The sequence below is a fragment of the Felis catus genome, chromosome C1 (genome assembly GCF_018350175.1).
Source record: "Felis catus isolate Fca126 chromosome C1, F.catus_Fca126_mat1.0, whole genome shotgun sequence".
Taxonomy (NCBI): Eukaryota; Metazoa; Chordata; class Mammalia; order Carnivora; family Felidae; genus Felis; species Felis catus.
In genome coordinates, this window is record NC_058375.1 from 214,304,243 (window position 1) to 214,330,501 (window position 26,259).

At 44.4% G+C, this 26,259-nt stretch overlaps 2 protein-coding genes across 6 annotated transcripts in view; both read left to right on the top strand.

Annotated features, from left to right (window-relative positions):
- EFHD1 (EF-hand domain family member D1) overlaps nucleotides 1-2,620 on the top strand; it is a 43,010-nt gene extending 40,390 nt beyond the window's left edge. The window contains exon 4 of the mRNA XM_023259812.2: nucleotides 1,413-2,620. Coding sequence (XP_023115580.1) covers nucleotides 1,413-1,547 — 135 coding nt within the window. The 3' untranslated portion in view covers nucleotides 1,548-2,620. The remainder of the gene's footprint in view (nucleotides 1-1,412) is intronic.
- Nucleotides 2,621-2,765: 145 nt separating this feature from the next.
- Nucleotides 2,766-26,259, top strand: part of GIGYF2 (GRB10 interacting GYF protein 2) — a 158,535-nt gene continuing 135,041 nt past the window's right edge. For 3 of the 5 annotated variants that reach the window (XM_003991263.6, XM_006935693.5, XM_019838881.3), the window contains exons 1-2: nucleotides 14,712-14,792; nucleotides 19,739-19,804. The gene's annotated coding sequence lies outside the window, so the exon portion shown is untranslated. Of the gene's footprint in view, nucleotides 3,047-14,291; nucleotides 14,418-14,711; nucleotides 14,793-18,072; nucleotides 18,144-19,738; nucleotides 19,805-26,259 lie in introns of those variants that run through there. The other 2 variants (XM_045034629.1, XM_045034628.1) reach the window with 2 other exon arrangements.

Sequence of the window (26,259 nt, forward strand, 5' to 3'; positions counted from 1 at the left end):
GCCCTCTTTCTCTCTCAAAAATAAATAAACACCGGGGCGCCTGGGTGGCACAGTCGGTTAAGCGTCCGACTTCAGCCAGGTCACGATCTCGCGGTCCGGGAGTTCGAGCCCCGCGTCGGGCTCTGGGCTGATGGCTCAGAGTCTGGAGCCTGTTTCCAATTCTGTGTCTCCCTCTCTCTCTGCCCCTCCCCCGTTCATGCTCTGTCTCTCTCTGTCCCAAAAAAAAAAAAAAAAACGTTGAAAAAAAATTTAAAAAATAAATAAATAAACAAACAAACAAACAAACAAACAAACACCAAAAGAGAGAGAGAGAGACAAAAGCCAGAATGGAAGTGGTTGGAAATTCTGATGACATCCAAATTTAAAGATTCACCTGGCCCAAGATACCTTGAAGTTAACAGACAATCAAAAGACTAAGAGTAACCAAAAAAGATATAACAAGGGACTACGCCTAAATTATATAAAGAATGGCAAAGTGAAAAACCCCAGTGAAATGGGTAATTTACCAAAGAGGAAATAAAAGAAGGTGCCAGGGTGGTTTTTTTTTTTTTTTTTTTTTTTTTTTTTTTTTTTTTTTTTTTTTTTTTGGTGTGTGTGTGTGTATGTGTTTTGCCTATCAGATTGGCAAACAGGAAAAAGGTTACTGATAAACGTTGGGGACGTTGTGGGGAAATGAGAACTCACATTCCATGATGGTGGGGGTGTAAATTAATTGGAACAGCTACTTTGGAGAGCAATTTGGCAATCTTTATTAAAATAGCGTGCACACCCAGTGTGTTTGGGACTTCTACCAAACTGATGAGACACTGAGGGGGGGTGAAAAAAGGAATCAGTTCTAGAAGACATGATTTTAAGATGGATTTATCTGATACGGTATTCTTAAAGATAAACTAGGCTTAAAAGAAATGGCACCAAATCCCATTCACAACATCAACAACACCGTGTAATATTTGGAAGTAAATTCAGAATGATTGATCTATTGTAAAGGTACTCCTTTGCCACAGGCAGACTGAAGCGATTGCAATCAGCATCCCAGCAAGGAGTTCATTTTGGTTTTGTCTTTGTTTTCTCCCCGTCGAACAAAACAATATTATTGTGAAATTAAGGGTTGAAGGTGGAAGTGGGTAATAGGCTAGGCGGGGATGTTAGAGAGTATCCTGGAAAAGAAGTAGAAAGAGCAACCCTAGCGGCGTAGAACACAGCGGCAAATAAAGAGATCGTATCCTCGCTGTAGTTTAAACAGACTTGTGAAGAGGAGTGTTGGTTCTCAGGGGGCGAGGGGGTCCTGCCCTGCGGCAGGACCGGGTTCCCCTGTCACCTGGCTCCAGCCAACGGAGTTCTGTCGGATGGGTCGTTCCAAGTTTCTCCTCCCCTCCCTCAGTCCGTGGTTTGCTTTTGCTCTTTGTCCGCAGGTCCAAGCTTTGTCCTGTGCCAGTAAGTTTGAAGCCGAGCTAAAAGCCGAGCAAGACGAGCGGAAGCAGGAGGAGGAGAAGAGGAGACTCCGCCAGGCGGCCTTCCGGGAGCTCAAAGCTGCTTTCAGCACATAGTCAGGCAACCTTGACCTCCGTCCACACAGTGCCTCACAGAAGCCCCCAAGAGAGCTGGCTGGGCATCTTCCCCCCCAACCGGTCTCCACACCCACCACTCGATGCAAACTCCTTAGCCTCGTGGAGTGGCAGGGGGTGGCTCTCATCCCTGGGTGGGAGCCCCTCCCAAGTGTCCTGGGATGAGCCAACTGGTCCCCGGTGCTTCTCCTTCCTGCCCTCTTTCCTCTGTAGCCAGATCGTGCCTCTACTCAGCAACTTGCACTTTTTCCTTGTCCCTGCAGGGTTCTGATGTTAATGTTGCCCCTTCTCCCAGGGAATTCACCTCTCCCCTTCTCCGCACCTCTCCCCTTGGGGGTCCCCCTCCTCTTGGTTTCCCGTTCAACTTCCCTGCTTTCATTCTGAACCTGGTTCTGCCCGTTGCTTTGGTGTCTTCTGTGCTTTGATGACAGCGAGGTTTAAGGCAAGCCAGGCTGGACCCGTGCCTGCCCCCTCTGCAGCGGGGGTGCGTGCTGCTGAGATGGCAAAATAGGGGACAGGTAGGAAGTCCCGTTCCTTCCTCTCACCTTTCTCCTGTCCACTTAGCATTCCCCCTCCCCCCCCTTCACCCCTTCATTCTTGTCCTCTCATTTCCTCCTACTCTTAAACACCCTGCTACTTACCTGCAAGAATGAGAGAATAATCAGAAGTGATATTAATGCATAGAAGAATCCCCATTAATTCCTACTATGCAAATAAACTACCGTGGACCCCTACATTCCCGAGTGACAAATCCAGAGCCTTCCAAAATCCCAAAAGTCGTGACCGTCTTCATCTGGCCAGTTTCCAACTTTTGCCCCAAGATGTTGAGGTGAAGCTGTTCTTACCCCCAGCACAAATTTTTAGATGTTGGGTGTTCTTGGGATTGCTCACAAATACCAGGGGGTGGTTGCATTTTTTTTTTTTTTAACGAATTCCTAACATTGTATTTATTACTTCTCTTTTGTAACTGCTGTCTTTACAAGGGGAACATCTGCATTTCTACTTCACAGCTGCCTCTTTTTTCCAATAAACCGTGCAAGTGGACTTTGCCGTCACATCAGTGTGCTTCTAGTCTTCTTTCAAATGGGGGAGAGAGGAGAGTGTTTTTTCAGGAGCCACATCCAGCCCAGGCTCCTGTCGGACATCCCCCCCCAGAAGTAGAGTCAGAAGTGGTATCTGAGATTGTGGCCTTACTGGGGGGCATGCTGAGCATTGAGGGTGTCAGTAGCTCTTCCCCTTCCCTTCCCTGAGGGTTCTTTCAGCTGCAGGTAAAATGTGTCCTTAATTTCTCTTGCTTCCTAGACCCCTTGAAACTCTGAGGAGAGCCAGTGACCCCTCCCTCCTTCTCATGTGGATTCTCGGGCATTTGGGGACCGGAGTAAGGACCTCAGTCCTAAGGGAACACCCACTGCTCCCCAGGGAGGATCATTTCCGTTTCGCACAAAGCTAAGACCTACAATTCTCGGGCATCGTTTTTCCAGGTAGGGTCACCCTCCAACTGCCCCGCCAGAGGAAGTGGACAAGAAAAAGGGGTGGAGACACTCTTACCATACAATCCAGGAAGCGTGCTTCTTGGCATTTTCTCATCCAAGCTGAGGACCTTCGTGTACACAAAAAACCTGCACGTGAATGTTTATAGCAGCTATTTGATAATTACCAAAACTTGGGAGCAACCGAGATATTTCTTTAAGATTTTATTTTGAAGTAATCTCTCTACCCAATGTGGGGCTCAAACCTATAAACCCGAGATCAAGAGTCGCATGCCTCACCGACTGAGCCGGCCAAGCGCCCCTCAAGATTTTTCAATAGGTGAATGAATAAAGAAACTGGTACATCTATACACTGGAATACTAATTCAGCAATGGAAAGAAATATGAGTGATGAAAAATGAGCTGTCCGGGCGCCTGGGTGGCTCCGTCGGTTGAGCGTCCGACTTCGGCTCAGGTCCTGATCTCCCAGTTCGTGAGTTTGAGCCCCACGTCCCGCTCTGTGCTGACAGCTCTGAGCCTGGAGCCTGCTTTGGATGGCGTCTCCCTCTCTCTCTGCCCCTCCCCCCCCACCCCCCACCTCAAATAAATAAACATTTAAAAAAATAAAAAAGAAATGAGCTGTCAAGTCATAAAAAGACACGGAGGAAACTTAAATACATATTGCTAAGGGAAAGAAGCCAATCTGGAGAGGTTTCACACCGTTTAATTCCAACTATGACATCTGGAAAAGGCAAAACTCCGAGACTGTGAAGTAAAAAGTCAGGGGTTGAGAGGAAGAGAGGGAAGGATGAGTAGGGGGGTTTAGAGCAGTGAAACTTACTCTGTGTGATTCTATAGTGGTCATTATACATTTGCCAAGACATACAGAATGTACAACACTAAGAGCATACCCTAATGTAAACCTGGACTTCAGTTAATAATAAGGTATTGATATGGGTACATAGGTTGTAACAAACGTAGCATGCTAATGCCAGATGTTAGAAACAGGGGGAAGGGGCAGGCGGCAGGGAGAGAGGTATACGGAGACTCTGTACTTTGTGCTAAGTTAGTCTGCAAATCTAAAACTACTAAGTAAAATAAAGTCCAGGGGTTCCTCATTGTCTCAGCCGGTTAAGCATCTGACTTCGGCTCAGGTCGTGATCTCACTATTGTGAGTTCGAGCCCTGTTTTGTGTGAGCCCTGTTTCTCTCTCCTCTCTCCCTCTCTCTGCCCCTTGTGGGATTCTCTTTCTTTCTCCCTCTCCCTCTCTCTGCCTCTTAGTTGTGCCCTCTCCCTCAAAAAAAAGAAAGTCTATGGGGGCACCTGGGTGACTCAGTCGGTTGAGCGTCCGACTTTGGCTCAGGTCAGGATCTCACAGTCTGTGAGTTCGAGCCCCGTGTCGGGCTCTGTGCTGACAGCTCAGAGCCTGGAGCCTGCTTCGGCTTCTGTGTCTCCCTCTCTCTGCCCCTTCCCCGCTCATGCTTTGTCTCTCTCTGTCTCTCAAAACTGAATAAATGTTAAAAAAAAATTTTTTTTTTAAAAAGAATGGCTATGAGCAAAAAGGAAAAAAAGAAGGAATGGAGACAACAGTGTAATTACTTCAAACATTCACTTGCCTCTGGACAACCAAGCCCATGCAAGAGCTAAACACTCATGATTACAAATGATAGGAAATGTAACACAGAAGGGCTTAAGACAAAAAAGGACAAATATTGGGTCACGTAACTAGAGACCAGGGAAAGGACTTCTTTGCTTCTTTTTTTTTTCTTTCAATGTTTATTTTTGAGGGAGAGACACGGAGTGCAAATGGGGGAGGGGCAGAAAGAGAGGGAGACTCAGAATCTGAAGCAGGCTCCAGGCTCTGAGCTGTCAGCACGGAGCCCGACATGGGGCTAGAACCCACAAACTGGGAGATCAGGACCTGAGCCGAAGCTGGACGCTTAGCCGACTGAGCCACCCAGGCGCCCCTGCCTCTTGATCACAGAGTCCTATACATGTTGTTCCCTTCATGCCTCTCACCCACAGCTCCCATCATCCCCCTCTGTGGCCGTGGACTTCATTGGTTCTTTCTGGCTCTCTACAGTGGCCTCCTGACTAGTTTCTCTGCCCTCACTTTGCCCTGATTGTCCATCTGCAGCTAGAATAACATTTGTTCCTAACATCTCTTCAGCATTTCGGGATCTAGTCCCTGCTCACCTCTCCTGTCCCCTGCCTTGCTCACCCCTCCTCCCTCCCCTCTCTTCCTTCCAAACTGTGCTCCAGGTATAGGTGATACCTGCCCGTTCCTAGAAAGCTCCTGAGGGCTTTGCACATGCGGTTTCCTCCACCTGGCACTCCCTCCCTCCCTTCCCTGCCAAAGGACTTCTCATTGTTGATGACTCAGCTCAGAGATTATCTTCAGAAAGCTTTCTCCATGCCCCCAGGTGAGGTGAGGTGCTCCCTCTCAGGGTTTCACTGCATTATGCAGTGTCCTTCTCTTGTCTTTCTCCTCCTCTGGACAAGGCACGGTTTGAAGGGCAGGAACTCTGCCTTACCCACTGCTGTGGCCCCAGCATGCAGCTCAGCCAGTGACAGGCTCCCCTGTGGATTTGTTTCACAAGAACAAGCTGGGTTTGTTGCACCAGAGATGGGTAAGGGAGGACCTCTGTCACCAACAGGTGACTTCTAGGCACCCTGACCTGGAAGCCTGGCCTGAGGGAGCAGCTCTGAAAGTGAGGATAGCGGAGATTATAGGGACATTCTTCTCACTGGAAAAGTGATAAGTCAACTTGCCAAAGGCCTTAGTTTGAGCAGCAGGGAAATAAACCAACAGCCGACCTTCTGCCTCTGCCCTGGAGGCTGTGTGACGAAATGGGATTTGGAGTCAGATAGAAGGTAGTAGCTGAGCCTCACTGATCCTGTTTCCTCACCTGTCAAGTAAAGATGATGATTGGGGCACCTGGGTGGCTCGGTTGAGTGTCCCCCTTCACCTAGGGTCACGATCTCTCCCGGTTTGTGGGTTCGAGCCCCATGTCAGGCTCTGTGCTGACAGCTCAGAGCCTGGAGCCTGCTTCCGATTCTGTGTCTCCCTCGCTCTCTGCCCCTCCCCCTCTCGCACTCTGCCTCTCTTTCTCTCAAAAATAAATAAACAGTAAAAACAAAAAAGATGATGATTGTCTACCTGGCTGACTCTGTGCTCAGCACTTATTAGTGCTCATGACATAATTGTTTCCGTCTCTATCTTCCACCGTGCGCGATGACCTCAATTCCATCTCCTCCTGAGCCCTGGGTCTCCAAAGTCACAAGCAAAGGATCCCAGGCCAGGGTGGCCCAGAAATGCTCAGTTCTGTCTTCTACCTTGATCCCAGGCACGGGTGCCTCCTTTCTCACTTCTCTCTTCTTTTGAGGCTCCCAACCCAACCAGCCCAGGGGCATTCCTGCCAGTGTGCCTGCTCACCTGCCGCGTGCCCTGCAGCTGCCACTTGCTGAGCCCTTCCGGCTGGATCTCGTGACCCAACACCTGTGGCCTTGTCCCCACTCACATTTCTCCCTGCTGACCCTGCCTGTCCACGAGGCCAGATTCTGGCCACATCCCTGCCCACAGGGCTGGCTTACAAGAACAGTGGTTCCATGGGGCGCCTGGGTGGCTCAGTCGGTTAAGCGTCCGACTTCAGTTCAGGTCATGATCTCGCAGTTTGTGGGTTCGAGCCCTGCGTTGGGCTCTGTGCTGACAGTTCCGAGCTCAGAGCCTGGAGCCTGCTTCGGATTCTCTCTCTCTCTCAAAAATGAAAAAAATTTAAAAAAAAATAAAAAAAAAGAAGAGGGGTTCCATAGCCACCCTCTGGGTCCTGTGCTGGTGGGAGCCCCTGTGGGGCAACTTGGGTTCCACAACTTAGGGAACTGCTCAGGATGGACCTTATCAGGGGTCAGTTTCCCCTCCCCTGCCTTCTTTCTGAAATGTTTGGCACTCTGCCACGTGGTATTGGTGGGAGTGTGCCTTGCTCTTGCCTTTTTGAAGGGCAATTTGGTAAACTGTTAAAATGTAAAATTGTACCTGTATTATTTATTTTTGCTTTAATGAATCATCCCATCACTTAGTGGCTTAAAACAATAGTTAACATTTATTATCTCACGTGGCTTCTGAGGGTCAGGAATTCAGAGGCAGTTTAGTTGGGTGGTTCTAGCCCAGGGTATCTCATGAGGCTGCAAAATGTCAATTGGGATTGCACTCAGATGCTCAACCAACTGAGCCACCCAGGTGCCCCCTTTTTTTATTCTTTGTTTTTCTTTCTGTTTGTTTATTTATTTACTTATTTAGAGAGAGTTTGTTTTTCTTTCTGTTTATTTACTTATTTAGAGAGAGAGGGAGAGGGAGCAGGGGAGGGGTAGAGAGAGAGGGAGACACACATTTGGAAGCAGGCTCCAGGCTCTGAGCTGTCAGTACAGAGCCCGACACGGGGCTCAAACTCACAGACCGTGAGATCGTGACCTGAGGTGTAGTCAGATACTTAGCCCACTGAGCCACCCAGGCACCCCTAAGCAGGCCTGATTTAAGCAGAAGAGATGCTGATTGAAAGTCACTGAGATGCTCACATGATCACTAGCAGGGCTAGGGGATGAGGCTGAGAAAAGAAACCAGCTGGAGGCCAGGTGGCTGAGACTAGCGTCAAAAACACATCATGGGAACCAGGCAGGCATGTGCCTCTGCCCTGGCTGACCAGAACTTTGGGGTGTCCCGTTTTCTTCAGGTTCTTAATCCAAATTCAGAGTCTGAGGCCGAGCCCAGTCATATGCCCACATGTTGAAGGTAGGAAGGGTTAGTTTGTCTTCTGTAAAAGAGGCAGGCTCTGCCTCTCCCTAAGATTTTTGTTTCTCCCAAACATGGGAAAGTATTGCAGGTGCAGGATAGTTGTGAACGAGTGGCGGATGTCCATTGCAGAGACCTCATGAATTTGATCCAGGGTTTTACTTCTGAGAATTTACCCTATAGGTAAACATAAGTGCGAACCAGGTTATATTTAGAGGGATACTCATTACCACATTGCTTGTTAATAGCAAAAATACTGGAAACAGTCAGGCTATCAGCAGGGAATCGATCAAGTATATTACGGTTCAAACATGTAAATGAAGGCTGCTAAGCAATCACTTAAAGAATGAGGAGGACAGCAAGACATTGTTTCCTGGGAAAAGGTCAGGGGTAGAGCAGCATACAAAATAATTCTGAAGTGTTTTGTTTGTTTTACGTGAGATGCAAAATCATGGCTCTGCCCATGTAGACTGAGGTGCAAGAGGTCAGAGACCAAGCGGATTTGGGGGCAACCATTGTATCCCCAGCACTTCGTGGTGCTGAAGGTGAAGATGTGCATCATGCTTGTTTATGCGTACGGCATTTTGGGGAAAACCATACAGTAAACTGTCAACAGTGCGTTACCTGAGTGGGGGAGAGCCCGAGCATCCTGGGTAGGTCTTGGAGGGGGATTTAAATTTTTTCCTTTATATGTTTTTGCATTCTAAAAATTTAAACACCAGAAACGTGTATTACTTTACTACTATTTTTTCGAAGTGTTTCTTTATTTTTGAGGGAGAGAACGCAAGATGGGGAGGGGCAGAGAGGGAGGGAGAGGATCTGGAGTGGTCTCTGCACCAACAGCACAGAGCCCCAAGTGGGGCTCGAATTCACAAACTGTGAGATCACGACCTGAGCCAAAGTCAGACGCTTAACTGACTGAGCCGCCCAGGCATCCCGCTTTACTACTATTTTTAACAACAGTTAATAAAAAAGAGAGGGGAGTGTCATGAAAATGAGAAGGGCAGTTGCACATACAACGTGGGAACCATTTGGGATAGCTGCAGTATAAAATCCTAAATGTGCAAAAGACTCAGGAGAGGGACCCGTAGCTGCCTCAGTCAGTAGAACATGTGACTCTTGATCTCAGGGTGGTAAGTTCGAGTCCCATGTTGGGTATAGAGATTACTTAAAAATAAAATCTTTGGGGTGCCTGTGTGGCTCAGCTGGTTGAGTGTCTGACTTTTGGTTTCCACTTAGATCATGATCTCGTCATGGTTTTGTGAGTTCAAGCCCTGCAATGGGTTCTGTGCTGACGGTTCAGAGCCTGCTTGGGAATCACTCTCTTCCTCTCTCTCTGCCCCTCCCCCATTCACGCTGTCTCTGTCTCTCTCAAAATAAATAAATAAACTTAAAAGAAAAAAAGGAAAAAAAGAATAAAATCTTTAAGGGCGTCTGGGTGGCTCTCAGTCAGTTAAATGACCAATTCTTGATTTCAGCTCAGGTCATGATCTCAACGTTGTGAGATGGAGACCTGTATCGGGCCCCATGCTAAGTGTGGAGCCTGTTTGAGATTTTCTCTCTCCCCCTCTCTCTGCCCCTCCTCTGTGCTTCTCTCTCTCTCTCCCTCTCTCTCTCTCTCTCAAAATAAATAACGAGGGGTATCTGGGTGGCTCAGTTGGTTAAGCATCCCATCTGACTTTTGGTTTCAGCTCAGGTCATGATCTTACAGTTCATGAGTTTGAGCCCCTTGTCGGGTTTTATGCTGACAGTGGGAAGCCTGCTTGAGATTCTCTGTCTCTCTTTCTCTGTCCCTCTCCCGCTCACGCACTCTCTCCCAAAATATGTAAGTAAACATTAAAAAGAAAAAGAACAAAATAATTAAATAAACTTAAAAAAATTAAATCTAAAAAAAAAAAAAAAAAAAAGAACCCAGGAGAAAAATAAAAATTTGGGACCCATTGTGGGACATTTATGTACAAGAATACATTTGTTATATTCCAAGATAGTTTTTTATGATTTAATTTTCTTGGTATACATCTGAAGGTTAGAAATGAGAATAGAATTTAAAATATGCAAGTACTTTTATAATAAAAAATGTTTTCAAACATAAAAATGGATCTGTTTCCATAGTTATCATCTGAGCAGCCTTTCCTTGATGGCTTTGCTCAGCTCTCTGGCTCGGTATCTTCCCCCACTCTCTTACTTGTGTTTTCTCTTTGGTTTTCAGTTGTGTAGGCTACACTTTTAGTTAGCGTCCCATCTAACCAAGAGGGTCCCTCTTCACTAACAAATCCATGTGCCCTTTTCATCTGCTTTCAAGCTTCTACCTCCTTCCTTAAAAAAAAAATTTTTTTTAATGTTTATTTTTGACAGAGCATGAGTGGGGGAGGGGCAGAGGGAGAGGGAGACACAGAATCCGAAGCAGGCCCAATGCAGAGTTTGCAAAGCACAGAGCCCAATGCAGGGTTTGAACCCATGAGCTCTGAGATCATAACCTCAGCCAAAGTCGGCCATTTAACCGACTAAGCCACCCAGGCGTCCCATGCCTCCTTCCTTCCTTGTCACCTACTCTTGCCTAACCCTCTGTTCTTCCTGCTCTGTACACAATTCCAGTCACCAATTCAACGGCAGCCTCCCCAGCCCCAGACTCCTTGGCAATTCTGTAGATTTGGAATTGCCAATCAATTTCTTCCTGCCTCTGTTCTGAGACTGGCTCCTGCTTCTAACCTGGTCCTATCTGTCGCTTGTCTCTGCCTGCCAACCATGCGTTTTCTTCCCAAGAGCCTACCTTCATACTTTCCCCTTCTGCAATTGCCGGGTGTGGGTGATTCTCCATGATTTCAAAGATCTTCTTCGTATGGAAGATTCTCAGATCTGTAGCTCAGACCCCCAAAATTTTAGCTGGGGCTGTTGCTGGAGGCAGCTACATGGGCCTCTCCCTGCAGTCTGGGTTTCCTCACAGAATGGCGGCCTCAGAGCCCTTGCATTTACGACCTGGCAGCTCTTGCTTCCAAAGAGGCTGTTTTAGCAAATAAGGTGGAAGCTCTATAACCCTTGCATTGGAAATCACTTCTTTCACTTCTGACATGTTCAATCAGTTACAAGGGCCCCAGGGAGGGGAAATTAGTCTCTACCTCTACTGAAAGGGTGGTGGCAAGGTTTGTTTCTGGCTAAACTCCTTAATCCCTCCTCCCCCACTGTGATCTATTATTATCAACTTCTCCGTTTCTGTCAATGATACAATAAAGGTGAAACTTTGTTATTATCCCTCCCTAGAGTAGGCATCAGTCTACTGTTGTAACTTTAAAACCACTATTTAATGAAACATTTGGAGACACTGAAGGCACCCCTCCTGAGAAGGAGATGATCAAGAATTGATTAGATATTTACTTAGTTTCTACCCTGTGACAGGACAATGCCAGCTGCTGAGGGTGCAAAGTCAAATACTTCTTTCTTCCTCCTTTTCCTCCTCCTTCTCTTAGATTTGGTTCCTGCTCTCTGGAAGCCTACACTTTGGAGCTAAAAATGTGGCTAAGGCACTCTGAAAAACAGTTTCACAATTTCTGATAAAGTTAAAAACACCACATAGCCACCAATCCCATTTTGAGGTATTTACCCAAGTAAAATTAAAACCTGTATTCACACAAAATAACTGCTTGTGAATATTCACAATAGCTTTATTAATAATATCCCCAAACTGGAAAGAATCCAAATGTCCCTCAGTTGGGGAATGGATAAGCAAATACATACAATTAAATACTACTCATGAATGAGAGAAGAAGAAGGAGAAGAAGAAGAGGAGGACGAGGAGGAGGAAGAACGGGAAGGGAGGGGGAGGAGAGGGCAAGAGGAGGGGAAGGAGGAGAAGGAGAAGGAAGTATTTAAACATGCAACGGTATATGGACAAATTTCAAGTACATTATACTAAGTGAAAGAAGCCAGCTGCAAAAGGTTCCATACTCTATGGTTTTATTTATATGATAAGACAAAACTATAGGGGCGCCTGGGTGGCTCAGTTGGTTAAGCGTCCGACTTCAGCTCAGGTCACGATCTCATGGTCCGTGAGTTCAAGCCCCGCGTCGGGCTCTGGGCTGGCTGATGGCTCAGAGCCTGGAGCCTGCTTCCAATTCTGTGTCTCCCTCTCTCTCTGACCCTCCCCCGTTCATGCTCTGTCTCTCTCTGTCTCAAAAATAAAATTAAAAAAAAAAAAAAAGACAAAACTATAAGGACAGAAAACATAACAGTTGCTTCAGGGGCCAAGAGTGGAGGTTAGTGCCAACTACAAAGGGTTGTTGAGAGAACTCTAGTGGATAATGGGACGATTCTGTACTTTAATTTTGGTGGTATTGAACACACCTGTGTATGCATCTGTCAAAAGTTGCAGAACGACCACTAAAAATGCTAAATTTTAATATATATTAATTATACCTTAATTATACATATTTAAATTATATAGTCTCTAGATCAATTATATACATTATCTATATTATCTCTCTATGAAATTACAGGTACAGATGACACAGCATCAGAGAGGCAGTTAGGGACATGGGCTCAGCAGTCAGTCAGCCTGGGCTACAAAGTCCTGGCTGAGATTAGGAGAAAGTAAGCAGTTCTTTCAGGTGGTTGGTTTTCTTAGTGCTTCAAAGTGCTCTCACCAGGATTATGAGAGAGAATGAAAGTAAAGCACTTAATGAAGTGGTTAGCATATAATAAACATAGTATTACCTTTTTTCTTAAAAATAACAGTTCAAGGGATAACATCTTTGGTCTAAGGGAGGAGATTAAAAAAAGCTTCACAGAGGCACTAACATATGATTAGGTTTGTAAAGATGAGCAGGAGTTACACAGGTTGGCAGAAGTGGGGTAAGTGTTGGGAATGACATTGTAACAAGAGGGAACAGAATGGGCAAAGGCTAAAACAGAGTGGCATATTTGAGGACCCTCAAACATGGGCATATCCGGAACAATAAATTCAGGGGAAAGAGGAGGGGGAGGGGGACAATGCGGATTACAAAGGGTCTAGAGTTCAACAGCATGGAATTGTGAAGGGCCCATTTGAGGTTTTGCATGTTTGCTTTGTTTTGTTTTCAAGCCCAACAAGGGGCTTGAAATCACAACTCTGAGATCAAGACCTGAGCTGAAATCAAGAGTTGGGTGCTAAACCAACGGAGCCACCCACACGCCCCTGAGATTCTGCATTTCTAACAAGCTTCCAAGTGATGCTATTGTTGCTGGTTCATTGACCACACTTTGAGCAGCAAGGACATAAAGATCAAGGCAATAAAGTATTGCAGAAAATAGGGAGTGGTCAATCGTATTGAAGATGGAAAAGCACTAAATCAGGATTGGGACTGAAAAACTCCACTTACCAACCTGTAGGTTGAGGTGTCTAAGGACAAGCATTAGGTGGATGAGTCAGAATAGAAGCCACGTTGGAGTGGTTGACAATTGCTTGCTTGCCAGGTATGGAAATTGGGAAAGTGAGTATAAACAACTCTTATGTGCAGTTTGGCCTTGAAACAGAGAGGTAGGGAGGTGGCATTGTAGTTTTTACCATTAACTTTTGAGATGGAAGACATTCAAATATTTTATTTTTTACTTTTTTAAAAAATACTTATTAATTTTTGAGAGAGAGCCAGCATGAGTGGGGAAGGGGCAGAGAGAGGGAGATACAGAATCTAAAGCAGGCTCCAGGCTCTGAGCTGTCAGCACAGAGCTGGATGCAGGGCTGTTAACTCTTGGACCCCAAGATCAAGATCACGACGAGCCAAACTCGACCACTCAGGCGCCCTTATTTTTTTTACTTTTTAAAAGGCTAAATGCCCAACATGGAGCTTGAACTCACAACCCTGCGATCAAGAGTCACATGCTCCACCATCTGAACCAGCAATGGGCTCCAACATTTGAGTATTTTAAAACACTGTTAAGGGTGGCTCAGTCAGCGAATTGCGGGACTTCCACTCAGGGCATGAGCTCGTGGTTCTTGAGTTCAAGCCCCACATCAGGTTCTCTGCTGTCAGTGCCGAGCCTACTTCGGATCCCCCGTTCCCCTCTCTCTGAAAAATACACATTAAAAAAAATTAAAAAGCTGTTCAGAAGGACCCTGTAAAAAAAAAAAAAAAAAAAAAAAAAAAAGCTTGGATGTACAAGAAAGAAGAGGATGACCTGAGAAGGGTTGAGTTGTCAGAGCAATAAAAATACAGGGCACCCAGTTAAATCTGATCTTCTGAAAAACGAGTAACTCTTTAGTGTAGATATATTCCCAATATTTCTGGGCGTCCTGTATTTTATTTGGCAGCCCCCCGATGGTAGATTTTTTGGCAAAAGGGTTAGAGCCCTTGACGCACCAGAAGGGGGTCCAAGCTCTCTAGTCCTTCTGAGCTGTCGCATTTCAACACTCTAGAATGAATTCCCAGTTCTACCAGGACCGTTAACAAGTAGAGAAACTGCTTTGAATTTCGGCTTTTGTCGTTTCCCCGTTTTCTACAGGATGGCAAACGGGCAGGAAAATGCTGGGTTAAAAGCTGTGGAAAAGTTCTAGTGTTGAAAATCGGCTCGTAAATGATGAAGAGCTTTTTGAACTGCGAACTGGCTCTGGATTGGGTGCATAGGACGGTGAGTCACACAGTGCCTGGCCGGGGTCCAACTCTGAACACCAACTCTACTCAACTCAAGGGCAGGCAGGGAGCCCCATCCCAGGGACCCGCAGGCGCCTGCGCCTTGCCGCGGCCCCGCCCTCTTCCAGCCTGACATCCGGGGCTCGGGCAGGGGCGTGTTCGGGGAAGAGGGGCGGGAGGCAGCGGAAAAGAAGGACGTCGTGGGAGGCTGGATCAGCGGGTAAGGGAGGTGAGGCGGGGCGGGGGAGGAGCAAGGGGCGTGGCGGAAGGAGCGCGCTGTCACGTGACGTGCGTGGCGACGTGTCGGCCATCTTGTGTTGTTGAGGCTGAAGACTGACTTGGATTCTGAGAGACTCCCTGTCCCGGACCGCAGGTAACCAGCGACTCCGTCTCACTCCCCTGCCCGGCTCCGCTCCGCGCCCCGACTCCGCTGTCTCCCATCACACCCCCCACATGGAGCCGCCCGGGACTCCTGCCCGCGGTCGCGTCCCCGCCGCTCCGGTCCGACCCGGCCCAGCCGCATGGACAACCCACAGGCCGCCCCGGCAGCGGCCACGGCCGGCTAGGGCGTCAGGCGAGGGGACAGGTCAGGTGCTGGGCCGGAGGGAGCCTCCTACCTCGCGAGGCGGCACGCCGGGCCCGGGCGCGTCTCGACCGCCGAGCCGGGGAGCCCCCACCTCCGGGGCCCGGCGGCATCGCGGGGGGGAGCCGAGGAAGGGAAGAGGGTGGTGGGGTGGGCAGTGTCAGGCCGATTTGTTCAGGGCCAGAGGGTTCGCCTTCTGCTACCTGCTCCCCGGGCCAGCCACCCGCCCAGGCTGGGGTGCTCGGGGAAACAGCTGCCTCGGCCAGACAGCTGCTCCTGCCGGCCCTCCTCCCCACACCTGGCCTCCGGGAGGTGCGCCTTTGCCTGCCTCACCGAGCATCTGCACTGTGGAGACTCCTTCCGTGGCGAGAGGACGGGTCTGGACCAGGCCTGAGGCAAGGTGGAGCCATGATCTGAACCTGGGACGGAGGTTGGGAAAGTCGAGCCCGAGGCAGCTTTGGGACCTGAACATTCTTGTCAGATTGAGATGGGTATTAGTCTTTTCAGTGTCAGCAGTTTCCCACGAAGCACTTGGAATACTTGAGTTTTGTGGCTGAAGCCTACATCAGATTGATACTTCCGGCCACAGAATGGTCTATGAAAGAAGCAGGTTGCATGACCCTGTTTGGGAAGCAACAACGTTGCTTCGCATTTATATGGCACTGTGTTTTGTTTTGTTTTGTTTTGTTTTGTTTCCTTCCCCTGAAAGTCAAAGCACGTAAGCACACCTAGTTTTCTCTGTAAAGGCAGGTGAGTATTCCAATTACACTTAGAAAAAATTGAGGATGGGGCCGGAAGCTGTGAACAGCCTTTCATCCAGTGTTGTGCGTCTCGGATTATAGGCAGTTTTGATTCCCGGTGGGGTGTGCAGGGAAGATATTTTGTCCTTCCGTAGTATTTCCTTTTTAGAATCTAATCACTTCTTAGATTTAAAACAGTTTTTTTTTTTTTTTTTTCCCCATACCAGCCCTTTCTGTACGTTAACTTTCACCCGTCTGTTATTTGCAGCTCTGACCTTACGGAGTTTGTCCATTTTGGTTAGATCACAAACGTGTTCTCTCACTCATTGATGATTTCCTGTGTCTTACTAATTAGTGTAGCAGGTTTTGGAGTGCTCAGACGAGATGGATGGAATATGTACTTTTCTGTTACATCACATGTTGACATCGGTAGAGGATGCTGGGAAAAAAACTTCAAAGTGGCATGTATCTGGAGAAATGTCACACAATTGTTCCTTTACATTTGACGCCAAGGAATACACTGGTAATGGCACTGATTTTTCGGCAAAGAAAGGGCTTTACACCTTTTGTGTACTTGACGAAGCATTTCAGAATTTTGAGACTGAGAAGGCGGAAGGGACTACGTGCTTCCCTTCCTTCATTCACGCATTCATTCATTTGACAAAGATTGAGACTCTACGACGCTGTTCGGTGCTGGGGCCAAAACAGACCAAAAATCCTTTCTCTGGGGAGCTCATTTCTAGACACACAAATAAAAACTCGGGTAAAATACATAGTGTTGTGGTAAATGATGCGGGAAAAAAAAATGAGGCAGAAATCGGATGACCGAGATTTAGGGGTTCATTTTAAGTTGTGTGCCCTGAGAAGGCTGCACGGAGAAGCTCAGGTTTGAGGAAGGACCTGACGTAGGTGGAGCGATTCCTGTAGCTGTATGGAGAAGGAATGCTCCAGGCTAGGCAAGCTAGGGCAGGGATACTGAGGCAGAAGCTGAAGTGGGTGCAGGTCAGGTGTTGGGAAAAGTATGGAGGCTAGTTTAGCCAGAGGGACCCAAGAAGACGGAGGCTAGTAGAAAATGTGTACCCTGCTCATTGGTGCTAAGAGGGGTTGTTCGGTGACTTAGAAATTTTTTCCACATCTCTTGTGACTGTTGGAAGGGGAGACCAGATTCTGGAAATTTGGGCCAGTATGCCCAGACCCCCTTCCCTCTGTGTATGACACATGCCCCACCCGAGTTTGGAAAAATCCAGGATGCTCAGATAACATATTTCAGGAAATTGTCTTGAAAAGTCTTTCTTAAAAGTGTTTAAATGAGATGGATGATAGACTGCCTAAAAGATCTGGAATTGCTTTCGAGGGAGGGGATCTTTGGAACACTTACGAATATTTGAAAAGGTAGGGAAATTAATTTCCTGTGAGGTTTAGACACATCATTAAGAAATATAACCTGGGAGAATGGTAGAATCAGCATATTAATTTATGTTATTCTTAATCTGATTAGTAAGAATTAAGAATTCTTAATTATCTCTGTTCTGTCCATCCTAGTTTTAAATTCCTCAGGGTCTCTTCCGCTAGTTTGTTTGTATGTCTTTTATAGCATTTTACATGTGTAGAACTTTTTGTGCTGAGTGTTTTATTTTTCCCCTTTTGCCTTTCAGACTAGCTGACAAGTTCACCAATTAATTTGATACTTCATAGGCTTTTTTCTTTGGAAAAAAAATTTTTTTTCTGATTTCCTTCCAGCTTATCTCCATATGCTTATTACTGAGCTTTCATAAATGTCTTCTTGCATTTAATTCACCTGAGGAATTTAATATTTTGGTTTTGAAGTGCCTTTGCTGGTGAGTTGAGTTGCATATATGAAAAATAATTTGTCATAGCTTGCCTGAAGCTCATGAGAAGAGAGGAATTTACAACTTCAGGGTGTGAGTGGAGCTCCTTGGCTAAAAGGAGACATAGCAGTGATAGTGATGAGGTGGTATTTTTTAATGAATTTTTCCCCTCTTGTTCTTTTGTTGAATTTTTGAAATGACATTTTCATATTATGTCTTTGATGTCATATCATCTCATTTGTTCTCATGACTCTGCATTTTAATACTCCGTGTGTCTATTCTCTTTTTGTTGACTTTCACACTGGGAGATGACACTACTGATAGAGATTGCTGTCTGGGAGAACCTTTTGGGTGAAAAGATTATTGCTGACCCTTTTACCCTTGCCATTCTAAAGGATCTTTGATTTGTGCCATTTTCAAAGACTGACTTCATTTGCAGTTCTCCATTATCCCCTGCTGATTAAATTTTCAGTACTTTCTGTTTTATTCTATTTCTTATAGATTGTAGTGGGACCAGTCTCATTAGGTTGAATCTACAAGCCTCTGTTGGTGTTAATCCGGGTATCTTAGAGGCAAGTTAAATGTCCATTTTCCTTCAGCAATTTGAATTGCCTTAACATCATTTGGTCATCATTGTAAAACTCTGAACCCAAGCCTTTTTTCCCTATTCACCCTCTGCTAGGATTTTTATGGTAATAAAGTTCTAGGATTTCCATTCATTTTTAATGCCCTGAAAAGTTACATATTTTTAAATATATAAGTAGATTTTTACTCCATAGGAAGGCTTACTGATAGTTGGAATCCTAGTATTTCTTAACCCAGTTGGCTTTTTTTTTGTTTGTTTTTTATGCTCTCAGATGACTGAGAAATACAGTAGATTAATTATATGGGAATGCAAAATGATACTTTTGTTGAATTGCTGGTAATTTAAAAAAAAAAAATTTTTTTTTAAGTAAGCTCTACACCTAATGTGGGGCTTGAACTCACGACCCTGAGATCAAATTGTTTTGACTGAGCCAGCCAGGCGCCCCGAATTGCCCATAATTTTGTGTGAAGTTGAGGGGGAGGAATAGGGGGTGGTTTGAAAAACGAAAGAATAGTCCCTTAAGTGGTTACAATTAATTTTATAAAAATATTTTCAAAGTATTATGTACCTACCTACTTCAAGTAATTAAAGTATACGATTTTATATTTTCTTGTTAACTGCAGAGTTTCATTAACTACAGAGGACTTGAACTTAATTATACTTGCAATAAGAGATACTTTAGAGCTTGTTTTTTTGAGTTAGGCCCAGAGAAGACTTTATTACCTAGTTGTCCCCTCTTTTCCTTTTGCCTGCCCTTATAAAACTAAACTAGACTGCAGTGCATAAAGTTGAATGACCTTTTGGGTATTAAAATAACACGGCTATGTTTTTGCAAAATTAAGGTCAAAAGGCAGAAGTCACTTTCCCAAGTTACTTTCTTGATGTTAATAAAATCAACTTTAATTTGCAGTTATTGTTTTTTTGACACACAACAGCATTCAAAGCATTATTTGATTTTAGCTAAGAAACCACTTGAAGCTGTTGTGTTTCATTCAGTCTACTCCTAGTCAATTGAGATGTCACCATCCTGTGGATTTTTAAGATGCTGTCTCATTAGAGCATTAAATGAAGGTTGTGATTTTGCAACTGAAAGCACACCTGGAGTTGTGCTCCTTGGGCATTTTGGCAGTGGTTATATTTCTTGGGCTCACTGATTATTTGCATAGGATACATACTGTATTGCTGTGTTGCTGGCTGTCATTTTTCTATCAGATACGTGTAAAAATTGGTATCACATCCCTGCGATGTAGTTTGAATGAAAGCCCCAAGTAATCACTTTCCTAAACCCTGTATTGGTGCTCATTTGTCTTTATCAGAATCACTTAGAACTTCTGTTAAAAATATGTATTTTTTTAGTCCCCCTCCAGAGCTACTGAGAAACTCTTTAAATGTTAGGAAAATGGAAGTTAGTTTCTAAGCTAGTTTCTAAGAGACAGAGAGAGAATCCCAAGATGATTCTAATATTTTAACCAGGTTTGGAACCATTTCCTGTAAAACTATTCATTATAAGAGATTGTTTTTAAAAGTTTCCTAAGAGATTGATTGTTGGGTCAATTACTTTAATACTTTTGTTATTTACAGTGTTAAAAGGACCTGAACAAAGTCTGCTTGCACCTCCTGCTGTGAACCAGCAGAACTTTTGAACAGGTGAGTGTTGAAGGGAAGCGCAGAGCTGAGGACTTAGGCAAACAGATGATTTTTGCTTTTAAGGTTTCAGGGTTTTTTTGCTTTTTTTTTTTTCCCCCTCCTGAAGTTATAGATAGTGATAGAAACAACTTCTTAGCTACTGCTCAGATTCCTTATGAACCACAAGAATAATCATACCCTTTCTACACTGTTCCTATTGTGAATTTGTGTCTTAAACTGTTGTCATGATTTTCTGATGGTGTGAAATAGGAAGAGGAATTCTTTGGGAGCAGAAGTAAGGAGATACTTAAAGAACCTGGGGGCAGTTGGCTTTCATGAAGGACACGAACCAGAAACTGGGAGGCTTCTGGGAAGCGTTCGGGAGCTAAGGCAGTACAGATAGCACTTCCCTCCCTGCTGGCTGTCAGTGTCCTCTCTTGTCTCTTTTTATCCTGCTTTAGTTGTCTTTTCACAGTCTGGCCTTTCCTGCTTTAAAAACACATGGAAGAAAATCACCACTTTCATTCCTGGTGCCACATATGAACTTAAATTCTAGTGCCACTGCAACTGTTAGTAGCTCATTGTCTACATTTTAAATTCCTGGGAGGGGAAATTTGATTGGTTGAAGTTTGTCCCGTTCTCCATTATTGGTCTAATTAGTAGGGCCATAGGACTGTAGTCTAGAAGTGCAAACATAATTGAACGATTCCACTTTAAGAGTGGGGGCAGGTCTCAGAGAAGGTGTAGTGTTGGCTCTTCTAGGCAGAAACCTGCAGAAGCTTCTGAACATTTTCCTTTCATAGAAAAATTTCTTATAGGTAGCTTGGCAGTTTCAGTTTATATGTCCTGAAGAATTAAAATATAGGTTTATCTACTGGTCAGTGAGGCCTGGTAGGTTTCACCAAGCATCCTTATTTGAACTTCATAGTGCCGTGTTTTTTGTTTTTGTTTGTTTGTTTGTTTGTTTTGAGAGAGAGCGTACGTGCATGTGCATGGGGGAGAGGCAGAGAGAAAATCCCAAGTAGATTCCTTGCTGACAGTGGAGCTTGTCATGACCTGAGCCAAAATCAAGAGTCAGACACATAACCGACTGAGCCACCAGGTCGGCCCCCCTCCGTGGCCGACAAAAGTTCTTGGTTTAGAAGGTTCAGAGGAGTGTCTGTGGTAAAGGTTAGCAAATGAGAGACTTGGTTTGTGGAAAAATCATTGGTTATTTATTTTTCATTGATTACTTTTGTAAATTTTAATTTCTGGGTACTTTTTACAGTGTTAAGCAACACTTGAGTATTAGGAAGCCATGGAGAATATGAAGGGTGGAACTTCTACATGTGAACATATATTCACATTATTTGAGTGGTAGCAGGAATTTTCACTGTTGGGAAAGGATCAGTTAGACAGTATATATAAACTTTTGTTATTAACATCTCGTATTCTAGAATTATTAGGTAATCCTGAAGAAAAACATTTTTAATGGACCATTTTGAAGCCCTGTTTATTTTTGTTTATAGCTTGTATGTATTTGGTGATACCTGATGACTTAAGTAATTTTTATTGCTTAAATATTCTTAGTATATTGAGATTATTTTTTTAAAGATTTTATTTTTACGTAATCTCTACATCCAACATGGGGCTTGAACTTAGAACCCCAAGATCAAGAGTCACATGCTCTACTGACTGAGCCAGCCTGGTGCCCCTTGTATACCAAGATTTTTAATGCAGAGCCTAGGGACTACTAATAAAAGTCATCTGTTGTAGAGTGATGTATTCAATGACAGGCCACAGATGTGACTTCCTCTGATGCTTTTTTTCAGACAAGGTTTACTTTAGCAGATTGCAGCTGAATTCTTTTTTTTTTCTTAGCTGAATTTATTAAAATTTTTTTAATGTTTATTCATTTTTGAGAGAGAGAAAGAGAGACAGAGACAGAGTGTGAGCAGGGGAGGGACAGAGAGAGAGGCAGACACAGAATCTGAAGCAGCTCCAGGGTCTGAACTGTCAGCATGGAGCCTGATGTGGGGCTCGAAGCCACGGACTGTGAGATCATGACCTGTTGCTGAAGTTGGCCACTTAATCAATTGAGCCACCCAGACACCCCTTAGCTGAATTCATTTTTAAGGTAGAATAGCCCTCTCTCATATTGTATGTTCTCTTTAATCTGAATTTTGAGGTGAGGTATATTCAGGCTTACTGAGTTAAGGCTTTGTGAGGTTTTAAAAAGATTTCCACATAATCTGTGTAAAACTTCACAGGCTCTGGGGTTCCCTTTCTGGAAAACATTGGCTTGTGGTGAGATTATCAAATGACGTGGTAATGTTTATGGCCTTGTGATTTTTCCTAGAATAGTTCATTGATTCCTAATTTTGTTCTTCTTTACCAAAAGGGAGGAAAATAGAAATGTTTACATATTGTTCAGAAACAGTGGGGAGAATGACAGTAATAGCATTTCTTCTTTTTTTTTTTTTTAAAAAAAAATTTTTTTTTTCAACGTTTATTCATTTTTGGGACAGAGAGAGACAGAGCATGAACGGGGGAGGGGCAGAGAGAGAGGGAGACACAGAATCGGAAACAGGCTCCGAGCCATCAGCCCAGAGCCTGACGTGGGGCTCGAACTCACCGACCGCGAGATCGTGACCTGGCTGAAGTCGGACGCTTAACCGACTGCGCCACCCAGGCGCCCCAATAGCATTTCTTCTTACAGTGATATTGTGGCCAGTATGTTCTTTGGGAACAAAGCTCCTTTTATTCAAATTGTCCTGGGCCTGGAGGAAGTCTTGGGAACTCTGGTCTCTTCAGTATTGGTTCTTTGCTTGTAGATCCTGACAGGAATTGGCAGAGGTACTGGCTTGGTACTTTCTAATTGGTAAATCATGACTCAGGCCTTGAAGACATGGCCATATTGAGGGGCTCTCGTGGTTAGGTCTTTGAGAATTGAGGTGATAATGCTCAAGCCATGGCCAGTTGAAGGGCTGGATGTGAAGCCACCCTGCAAGATCAGTGTCAGAGAACCTTAGTTTATGTTTTGGAATCTGATACTCTTTGGCCTTTTATACTGCTTCCACCATTGTTAATGAAATTTCTTTGTAGTGTGCTAGGAGAAATTTCTTCTTAGTGTGTTTGGATCCTGAGTCTATTCTCTTCCCTACCCTGAGGGCCTAGTATATTGCTTAACTGAGTGATGCAGAGGAGTAGAAGTTAAAGGATAGTGGAGCAGAGTGGAAGATTGGGAAAAGGAGAAAAAGTGACTTCCACAAAATGAATTCCTCTGAAAACTGCAAGGGAATGGAGAAGAAAGAAAAAGGTAACCAAGGAGTATCGAGCATTGTAGAGCATTGTATCATTATGTAGTGAAAAGTTTGTGGCCTTTTAAAGCAGAGAAATGTGGGTTTAATTTTCTGTTACTTAATTACATGTAATTTGAGATAAAAAGTTAACTGCTGGTAGCCTTATTTCCTTCACCTGTAAAGTATATCTCATAGTGGTTGTGGGAATTAAAAATCTAAAATGCCATGGGGCGCCTGGGTGGCTCAGTCGGTTAAGCGACCGACTTTGGCTCAGGTCATGATCTCACGGTCCGTGAGTTTGAGCCCCGCGTCGGGCTCTGTGCTGACAGCTCAGAGCCTGGAGCCTGTTTCAGATTCTGTGTCTCCCTCTCTCTCTGACCCTCCCCCGTTCATGCTCTGTCTCTCTCTGTCTCAAAAATAAAAAAAATTTAAAAAAAATTAAATGCCAGTGTAATGCCTGGTGCACAGTAAATGGGATTTCAGTAAATGGTAGCTTTTATGATTGTTATTACAATGTAAATAGGTAAATTTTGATTATAAAATTTCATCTTTATAATTTGAATAGAGACATCAGTGAGTTCTGTTAGTAAGTGTTGTTTTGTTCTCAGTCCAGCAATACTTGAATAGCTGCTTTGTGCCGAGTGCTGGGCTAGCCACAGTGGTGAGCAAAACACATAAGGAACTATCTTCGTAGGGTTTATAGCCTAATGGCAGAGGCAACCAAAAAATCATATAAGTAGGGGTGCCTGGTTGGCTCAGTTGGTTAAGCGTCTGACTTTGGCTCAGGTCTTGATCTCGCCTTTCCTGAGTTTAGGCCCTGCTTCGGGCTCTGTGCTGACAGCTTGGAGCCTGAGCCTGGTTTGGATTGTGTGTCTCCCTCTCTCTTTGCCCCTCCCCCACTCACCTTTTTTCTCCTCTCTCTCTCTCTTTCTCTTTCAAAAATAAACATTAAAAATCATATAAGTAAATTTCAAAATGTGAGAAGTCTCTCTGTCCTTGGAAAAGATACATTTTTAAGACCTAGATACTTAAGTGTCACATTTTGGATCTTGGTGTTCTTGGTGTCAGTGATGTTTTATGCCTTTTGATCAACTTTCCAGGCTACGTATGTTTGTTGTAAGTTAATTTATGTATTCCTTTGGTTGTCTTTTTTCCCTTTTTCTCTGAGATAGACACATCTCAGCTAAAAAAAAAAATTTTTTTTTTAAATGTTTGTTTATTTTGAGAGAGAGAGAGAGAGAGAGGGAGGGAGAGAGAGAATCCCAAGCAGGCCTTTTGCTGTCAGCACAGAGCCCTATGTGGGGCTCAATTCTATGACCTGTGGGATTATAACCTGAGCTGAAATTGAGAGTTGGATGCTCAGCCAACTGAGCCATCCAAATGCCCCAACACTTCTCAACTTTTGATCTTAGGACTCCTTTATCCTTTTTTTTTTTTTTTTTAAGTTCATTTATTTATTTTTTTGTAATCTCTACACCCATCATGGGCCTTGAACTCACAGCCCTGAGATCAGGAGTCAGATGTGTTCTTCTGACTGAGTCAGCCAGGTGCCTCAGGACTCCTTTATTCTTTAAAAGTTAGAGGACCCCCAAAGAACTTTTAGGCCTCTTAGTTCTATGTGTCTATATTATACTGAGAAATTTAAAATGATTTATTAGTTTAAAATTAATACTCATTATATATTAACATGAATATATTTTTAATGAAGAATACCCATTTTCTTTTTTTTTTTTTAAACCTTTTTTTTTTAACGTTTATTTATTTTTGAGACAGAGAGAGAGCATGAACGGGGGAGGGTCAGAGAGAGAGGGAGACACAGAATCGGAAACAGGCTCCAGGCTTTGAGCAGTGAGCACAGAGCCCAACATGGGGCTCGAACCCATAGACCACGAAGATCATGACCTGAGCCGAAGTCAGCCACCTAACCGACTGAGCCACCCAGGCACCCCAAGAATACCCATTTTCTAAAACATTTCAAAAAAATTTGGTGAGAAGAGTGACATTGTTTTATCTTTTTGCAAGTTGTTTTTTATGTTTTGCTTTGTGGAAGGCAGCTGGATTCACATATCTGCTTCTGTGTTCAGTCAGTTGCTCTTTATTACTTTGGTTGAAGTATATGAAGGAAATTAACCCTCACAGAGATATGTATGTAGTTGGAAAAGGGAGCAATATTTTAAGACTTTTTTCAGATAATTGCAGATTATTCTTTGGTATAGTACACCAAAATTCGACAAGTAGTAGCTTTTTAAATTTTTTAAAAATTTATTCATTTTTTGGGGAGAGACAGAGACATCGTGAGTGGGGGAGAGGCAGAGAGAGAGAGAGAGAACAGGCTCTGCACTGTCAGCGCAGAGCTGATGTGGGATTTAAACCCATTAAACCATGAGATCATGACCTGAGCTGAAACTAAGAGTCGGACACTTAACTGACTGAGCCACCCAGGCACCCCTTTAATTTTTCTTTAATGTTTATCTTAGAGAAAGAGAGAGAGAGAGAGAGAGAGAGAGAGAGAGAGAGAGAGAGACAGACAGCACGTGCTTGGGGGAGGGGCAGAGAAGAGAGGGAGACAGAATCTGAAGCAGGCTCCAGGCTGGCAGGGCACAGCCTGACGTGGGACTCGAACTCATGAACCAGGAGCTGGTTCGACTTAATCGACTTAGCTTAATCGACTGAGCCACCCAGGTGCCCGACAAGTAGTAGTTTTTATTTTTTATTTTATCTTATTTTTAGTTTTTTTTTTAATGTTTGTTTTTGAGAGAGAGAGTATGAGCATGAGTGAGGGAGGGGCAGAGAGAGAGGAAAACACAAAATCTGAAGCAGGCTCTAGACTGTCTGAGCTGTCAGCACTGAGCTCTACGTGGGGCTCAAACCCATGAACTGCGAGATCATGACCTGAGCTGTAGTCAGACGCTTAACTGAGCCAACCAGGCACCCCAAGTGGTAGTTTTTAAAGGTTAGTTGCAATATGAAATCTGAATTATGTCAGTGCACTTTTTATATTCTGTAACATTAAAATCCATTGGTCTGTCTTGTACCTTAAATGACTACCTTAAATGACATAGTACCAAAAACTTGCATTCAGGGGTGCTTGTGTGGCTCTGTCGATTAAGTGTTTAACTCTAGATTTTGGCTCAGGTCATGATGGCATGGTTTGTGAGTTCTAGCTCTGCTCTAGCTCTGCGTTGCTCTCTGTGT